At 44.1% G+C, this 7,793-nt stretch overlaps 1 protein-coding gene across 1 annotated transcript; it reads left to right on the forward strand.

The window, feature by feature from the left end:
• The first annotated feature begins 535 nt into the window (after nucleotides 1-535).
• Nucleotides 536-7,570, forward strand: BMP15 (bone morphogenetic protein 15). Its single transcript, XM_070783943.1, has 2 exons — nucleotides 536-1,172; nucleotides 6,622-7,570. Exons 1-2 carry the CDS (start codon nucleotides 818-820, stop codon nucleotides 7,476-7,478), a joined length of 1,212 nt encoding a protein of 403 aa, XP_070640044.1. The 5' UTR covers nucleotides 536-817; the 3' UTR covers nucleotides 7,479-7,570.
• The last annotated feature ends 223 nt before the right edge of the window (nucleotides 7,571-7,793 follow it).

The following is a 7,793-nucleotide window of genomic DNA, read 5'->3' on the forward strand; positions in this document are numbered from 1 at the left end:
CTTGGCTGCACATTAAAATCACCTGCAGAACTTTAAGAACTCCTGATGCCCTGGTAATACCCCATACTGACTCCATCAGAATCTCTAGGGATGGTACGCAGGCATCCATAATAGTTAAAACTCCCCACGTGATCCCAGTATAGAGTCAAGATTGAAAACCACTGTTCGGGCATCTTCTTCAAGCTCCAGCAGCCATACTCACAGAGAGGTTCCCACGTTTTAGTACTCATACGAACATCTTGGAGGACTTAAGATTCAGATTTCTGGCACTTACGCTCAGAAAGTCCATGTTTTTGTCTGGACCCAGAAGCCCAAATTCTTAACAATCCCCTCAAATAGTTCCACTGCAAGTCCTTAGCAGACCACATTTTGGGAAATGCCACATTAGGAAAAGCATTGCATGGAAGTGGGGTGGGAACAGGAGGCCTCTGGTCCTTTAAGGACTGATTAAGAGACTACCTTTAAAGCTGTGAAGCAGAGCAGGCTAGGGCTGCTTCTTTTCATCCTAGTGGATAAGGTAAGGGAGCAGGTCCTGGAATGGGCCTCTCCTTTTAAATACGATCTTGTTCCCAGCTCTGGAGCGCAGGATGGGCACGCTGCCTTGTCCCACCTGCTGTTTCTGTTTATTTGATGCAAAGAGGACAATTTAGAAAACCTCTTTTTGGTTCAGGAGATCCTACCAGAGGAAGAAACATAGGACCTGCCTGCCAGCCTTTCATTTTTCCTTGCTCTATCTTTTGTGGTAGTGGAGCCTGGATGCTGTTACCCATGTAAAAGGAAAGGTTTAAAGTGGTATCCTTTGGGCTTTTACCAGAACATGTTGCTGAACACCAAGCTTTTCAAGATGGTCCTTCTGAGCATCCTTAGAATCCTTCTTCTTTGGGGACTGGTGCTTTTTATGGAACATAGGGTCCAAATGACACAGGTAGGGCAGCCCTCTATTGCCCACCTGCCTGAGGCCCCTACCTTGCCCCTGATTCAGGAGCTGCTGGAAGAAGCCCCTGGCAAGCAGCAGAGGAAGCCTCGGATCTTAGGGCATCCCTTACGGTATATGCTGGAGTTGTACCAGCGTTCAGCTGACGCAAGTGGACACCCTAGGGAAAACCGCACCATTGGGGCCACCATGGTGAGGCTGGTGAGGCCGCTGGCTAGTGTAGCAAGGCCTCTCAGAGGTGAGTTATCATACTATATTGTTCTGGTGCGGGGGAGAGAAAAATGGGGAAGAAAAGTGTAGAAAAAAGTGGATCTGTCAGTTTTCTGTCAGGCTTCACATTGCCTACAGGGTGGGTGGTTTTCTTGGGCTTGGTTTCTTGATTTTCAAAAGATGACACCCTTGGGAGAACCTGGCTCCAAATTTGCTTCCCTTTAGGGCTCCAATTTAAGAACAGATTGCCTTGGGGCCTACCTGAGACTTTCTCTCAGGCCCCAGGGCAACTGAGTGATATCTCAGCTCCTAGCTTTCAAAGAAAGTCTTAATGCTTATTATATTACTGAAAATTATAATTGAGAAATACTCATGTTCTGTGGAGGGCTGTTTGTGTTGTTTTATTCTTAGAAGACAAAAGGTACAGGATGTTGAGTTGGGGAAATTTACAAGGCCTCAGAAAGGACAGAAACAGGCTCACACCTGAGAGTCTGTTATTTAATCCTTAATGATAGGGACTCTGCTTAGCTGTCCTGAAAGGCTTAGCCTAATTTTTAAAGAAACGGGAAGCAGAGAGCGAAGTTAAATAACTTGCAGAGGTCACAAGGATGGGGTGGCAGAGGCAGGAGTTGAGCTTCAAGTCTGTCTTGTTTTATAGTCTGTCCATAACTACTTAAGTGTTTTGAATGTCATACCCCGATATCCTGGTATACGAAGCAGTTTTTCTGTTTAGACTATGTTGCTAGTTTGGGTTTGTGGTACCAAATTACCAAATGTATTTTGGAATTTTCTTTGTTTCCCTCATGGTTCCCTTCTGCTTTAAACATCTTCATTAGACACTGATCTAGGGCAGTAGTGGGCTTATGCAGTGCAGGGTTCTCTAGGGAATGAAGAAAGCCATCAATCTCAAGGAAATCTTGGGAACCTGGTGAAATTAATCTTAAGCCTTTGCTAGTCTCAGAGATGACAACAGACATGATTTACCTCCCTCCTCCAAGTAAAACAACCACCATTCCCCTAAGCTAAACTTTAGTGTGTGCTTACCATATGCCAGGCATTAGGCACAGTAATTTTACAAACATTGTCTTCCTTAATCCTCCCCAATATCGTATGAAGTAGTTGTGTGTGCGAGCTCAGTTGTGTCTGACTCTTTGCGACCCCATGGACTATACCTGCCAGGCTCCTTTGTCCATGGAACTTTCCAGGCAAGAGTATTGGAGTGGGTTGCCATTTCCTCCTCCAGGGGATCTTCCCAACCCAGGGATCAAACCCACATCTTCTGTGTTTCCTGCATTGGCAAGAGGATTCTTTACTACTGCTCCACTATGGAATACTATGAATATACCCATTATATAGGTGAAGAAAATGAAGCTCAGTGTAACACAGCTAGTAATTAATAGAGCTGGGTTTCTAACCCAGGCTTTCAGGCTTCAGAGCCTGTGCTTTTAATTATCCTGCTGTGCTGACTGCTTAACAGACTTTAATTGAGCACCAAGCACTGTGTTTGGGTTGGGTATGAGAAGGCAAATAACTGCTCTAGGAGCCCCCACTATAGTAGAATGGATATATAAGTAATAACATAATGGTGGTACAGCACAGCAAATGCTTTGAAAAGGATAAGCAGTAGGATTCCTGGGACTCCAAGAAGAAATGGGTTGCTGCTTAGGGAAAGGAGAGGGAAATGCTGAAATAGTTGAAAGGCCTCATTGGAGAGGTGGCATTTGAGCCAGACTTTGCAGAAGGAGTAAAGAGACTATGGATACAGGGAGGGAAGTGCATTCTGACTGAGGAAAAAGATAACTTGATGTGGTTGGAGATTCACTCACCAAGTATTTATTTGGCAACTGCTAAGTGCGAGGCGTTGTTCTAGGTGTTGGGATGTGATCAAGATAGGTATGGTTCTCTGGGTGAGACAAGTAAGTAAACATCGATAGTTGTAAATTGTGGTAAATGCTACCAAAGAATGAAATAGGTGGCTCTGATAGAGAATAGCAAAGAAATCTTCCCTTTGCATGGGATTGTCAGTGAAGGCATGTTTGAAGAGGTGACATTTGAGCTGAGGTCTGTAAGGTAAGAAGCTTGGCATGAGAAGAGAAGAGAGAAGTCTGATCTAGGCAGAGGGAACAACATGTACAAAGGCTGAAAGGTGGAAACAAGTACTTGAAGAATAGAAGGAAGATCAGGATGGTTGGAGCCTAGTGAGATTGTAGAGAGTGGTGGGATATGAGACTGATGAGACTCAGGGATGCAGTGGTCATTTCAAGGAATCTGGATTTCATTCATAAGCTGCATAAATCAATTCTGTACAGATGATATGAGGCTAGAAAGTAGAATGTCTAGAATTAGGCCAGTATCTTGGTCTGACTGTGGGACATACTGGTATCTAGGGACTCTGGAAAGGATCCAGAAATGGATGACAAGAGAGTTGGGTCTGATCATTCCATCAGGAGATGATCCAGCTGAATCAAGCTTGCTTTGAGAGCTATTCCAGGTTCAATCGCACAGGATGTGTGAGTCAGACATTTCCCTGAAAAGTTCTGAGCAGACCCTTCCTGGCCCTGATCCTTAGCAACCCCACCCTGCTTCAGGAAATATGTGATGTCAGGGTCTGAAAGGAAAGGGCAGTTCCTAACCAGACTGCCTGCTAGAGATTCGGTTTAGATTTCTTTTCAGGCAGGGTGGGGCAGATGTATGGGTGGGTGTCTTGGAAAGATTATTACAGGATGGGAGTATGGAGTAACTTGAGAAAGCAATTACAAGCCTGGCTTGAGCTCTGTCTGAATGATATCCAAGTGCCCCAAACTTGAGGGTGTATTAAGCATGAGTTGGAACCTGAACTTTTAAAAAAAACTTGGAGTATGGTACTGGAGAAGGAAATGGCAACCCACTCCAGTATTCTTGCCTGGAAAATCCCATGGATGGAGGAGCCTGGTAGGCTACAGTCATGGGGTTGCAGAGAGTTGGACACGACTGAGTGACTTCACTTTGAAGTATGGTTTCACTCATATGTGGAATATAAAAACAAAATAAATGAAAAACAAAAATTAAAAACTCAGAAACAGGTCAGATTAGTGTTTACCAGCAGGTAACCAGGGTTGGAGAGTGAGCGAAATAGGTGAAGGGAGTTAATTGTGTGGTAACAGATGATGGTAACTAAGCTTGTGGTGGTGATCACTCTGTAGTGTACACAGATGTTGAATTATGATGAATTATGATTACGAATTTTGCACCTGAAACTTGGATACATAACTAAAATCCTGATGCATCAAAACATTCAAGAGCTTCTATGTTGAACATCCCAAGCTTACTGAATTCCAGGGTCATGGATTCAGTGGAGAAGGAAGATTAGGTAGATAATATGTAAATTAGCATGGCCATGGTTAGTGACTGGACATGGAAAAACAGACTGGTTCCAAATAGGAAAAGGAGCACGTCAAGGCTGTATATTGTCACCCTGCTTATTTAAATTATATGTAGAGTATATCATGAGAAATGCTGGGCTGGAAGAAGCACAAGCTGGAATCAAGATTGCTGGGAGAAATATCAATAACCTCAGATATGCAGATGATACCACCCTTATGGCAGAAAGTGAAGAACTAAAGAGCCTCTTGATGAAAGTGAAAGAGGAGAGTGAAAAAAATTGGCTTAAAGCTCAACATTCAGAAAACTAACATCATGGCATCTGGTCCCATCACTTCATGGAAAATAGATGGGGAAACAGCGACAGACTTTATTTTTCTGGGCTCCAAAATCACTGCAGATGGTGATTGCAGCCATGAAATTAAAAAAAAAAAAAAAAACTCACTTGCTCCTTGGAAGGAAAGTTATGACCAACCTAGACAGCATATTAAAAAGCAGAGACATTATTTTGCCAACAAAGGTCCATCTAGTCAAGGCTATGGTTTTTCCAGTGGTCATGTATGGATGTGAGAGTTGGACTATAAAGAAAGCTGAGCGCCGAAGCATTGATGCTTTTGGACTGTGGTGTTGGAGAAGACTCTTGAGAGATCCAACCAGTCCATCCTGGGGGAGATCAGTCCTGGGTGTTCATTGGAAGGACTGATGTTGAAGCTGAAACTCCAGTACGTTGGCCACCTGATGTGAAGAGCTGACTCATTTGAGATGACCCTGATGCTGGGAAAGATTGGAGGCAGGAGGAGAAGGGGACAACAGAGGCTGAGATGGTTGGATGGCATCACTGACTCAATGGACATGGGTTTGGGTGAACTCCGGGAGTTCGTGATGGACAGAGAGGCCTGGTGTGTTTTGGTTCATGGGGTCACAAAGAGTCGGACACGACTGAGCGACTGAACTGAACTGATGGTTAGTGATAGCTGAAGATGACAGAAGGGTTTTTCTTGCTATGCCTGGTTTTTTGTAATCGTTGCTCTTGACCTTTGCCCGGAGAGGGCGCAGAAGGTCAGAGCACTGCAGGTCCCACTTTTCAATGCTTTGGCCACTAGGTGTCAGCGTCACGGTTTAGATTAAAACAATCACTTTGTAGTTCAGCTGGTAACGAATCCGCCTGCAATGCGAGAGACCTGGGTTCGATTCCTGGAGAAGGGAAAGGCTACCCACTCCAGTATTCTGGCCTGGAGAATTCCATGGACTGTATAGTCCATGGGGTCGCAAAGAGTCGGACACGGCTGAGCGACTTTCACTTTCAAAAGATGCAGCTTTTAAGTAGACTTCTTAGCTGAGGTCATTTATATGACTGGGCCTTGTTGAATACGGTATTTACAATGAATGGGGTAAACGAAGAATCATTGCCGGTAAGAAATGGAAAAGGGGGAGACTGAGGATTAAGGGAGAACCTGCCCAATAATGGAATAGCTGCTCAAGAAGAAATTCAAATAGAAAGCAAAAGTAGTAAACACCTGTCCCAACTAGAAAAAATTATTTTGTGGCATCTCCAACCCAGATTTGAAGCGATAGCAGACGATACCCCCCAATATTGGACTGTCACCCTAAAGCTGCCACTATATAGTGATATAGCATGAGGATTTATTATTAATTCATATGTTTCAATGACCCTCTTAATTGGTCACCTTTTTAATAGTCAACTAAATAATACAATATATACAGACAGTTCTGTATTTGAAGTGTTTTTCTCCACCTAGGACTATGAGTGATCTAAAAATGAGCCACAATTTGTCATCTTAAGGGAAAAAGACTTGGACTCAAATCTTCATTCTAACAAACACTGGCTTGTGTGTCCTCTGGCATAGCTTCTCTGAGCTTCAGTTTCCTTGTCTGCAAAATGGGAATAACAACTATCTCATAAGGCTATTGTGGATTCAAGAGCTAATGCATGTAAAGCATCTAATACATTATATAAGTGCTCAATAGATCACTATTATGATCTTAAATTCATTTCAGGGCTGCTTGTCAGTTTGTACTGAGCCGGTCTGTTAGGGAGACTAAGGCTAGGAGGTAAGAAGCTAACGCTTTGCTCTTGTTCCCTCTTACTAATACAGGCTCCTGGCACATACAGACCCTGGACTTTCCTCTGAGACCAAACCGGGTAGCATACCAACTAGTCAGAGCCACTGTGGTTTACCGCCATCAACTTCACCTAACTCATTCCCACCTCTCCTGCCATGTGGAGCCCTGGGTCCAGAAAAGCCCAACCAATCACTTTCCTTCTTCAGGAAGAGGCTCCTCAAAGCCTTCCCTGTTGCCCAAAGCTTGGACAGAGATGGATATCATGGAACATGTTGGGCAAAAGCTCTGGAATCACAAGGGGCGCAGGGTTCTACGACTCCGCTTCGTGTGTCAGCAGCCAAGAGGTAGTGAGGTTCGTGAGTTCTGGTGGCATGGAACTTCATCATTGGACACTGTCTTCTTGTTACTGTATTTCAATGACACTCAGAGTGTTCAGAAGACCAAACCTCTCCCTAAAGGCCTGAAAGAGTTTACAGAAAAAGACCCTTCTCTTCTCTTGAGGAGGGCTCGTCAAGCAGGCAGTATTGCATCTGAAGTTCCTGGCCCCTCCAGGGAGCATGACGGGCCTGAAAGTAATCTGTGTTCCCTCCACCCTTTTCAAGTCAGCTTCCAGCAGCTGGGCTGGGATCACTGGATCATCGCTCCCCATCTCTATACCCCAAACTACTGTAAGGGAGTATGTCCTCGGGTACTACACTATGGTCTCAATTCTCCCAATCATGCCATCATCCAGAACCTTGTCAATGAGCTGGTGGATCAGAGTGTCCCTCAGCCTTCCTGTGTCCCTTATAAGTATGTTCCCATTAGCATCCTTCTGATTGAGGCAAATGGGAGTATCTTGTACAAGGAGTATGAGGGTATGATTGCCCAGTCCTGTACATGCAGGTGACAGCAAAGGTACAGATAGATCAGGTTTGCCCAAGAAATTAGAAAAGGATTTATAGTAAACAAATACTGTTAAATCTGAAAGTGCTCAACCCAAGTGCTCTACCCATTCTGTAGATTCTATTCCTTGCCTTCAGCATTGTACTTTAAGTCTTCTTCCCCTATTTATGAGTGTCTCACTTTATAAAAACAGTTCTGATGCCAAATATCAGTATGTTTTGACCACTAGTCCGTCTTCTGAGGATCTAGAAGGTTTGGGGTGAAGACAGCAACTTGAGATTTTATACTCCTCTTCCTTGCCTCCTGAATCCTAGAAACT

Source organism: Bos indicus, chromosome X (genome assembly GCF_029378745.1).
Source record: "Bos indicus isolate NIAB-ARS_2022 breed Sahiwal x Tharparkar chromosome X, NIAB-ARS_B.indTharparkar_mat_pri_1.0, whole genome shotgun sequence".
Lineage (NCBI taxonomy): Eukaryota > Metazoa > Chordata > Mammalia > Artiodactyla > Bovidae > Bos > Bos indicus.

Coding starts and splice junctions, on each gene's coding strand:
- BMP15 (XM_070783943.1), top strand. CDS start 818: ATGTTGCTGAACACCAAGCTTTTCAAGATGGTCCTTCTGAGCATCCTT. Junction 1,173..6,621: donor TGTAGCAAGGCCTCTCAGAG/GTGAGTTATCAT, acceptor TTACTAATACAG/GCTCCTGGCACATACAGACC.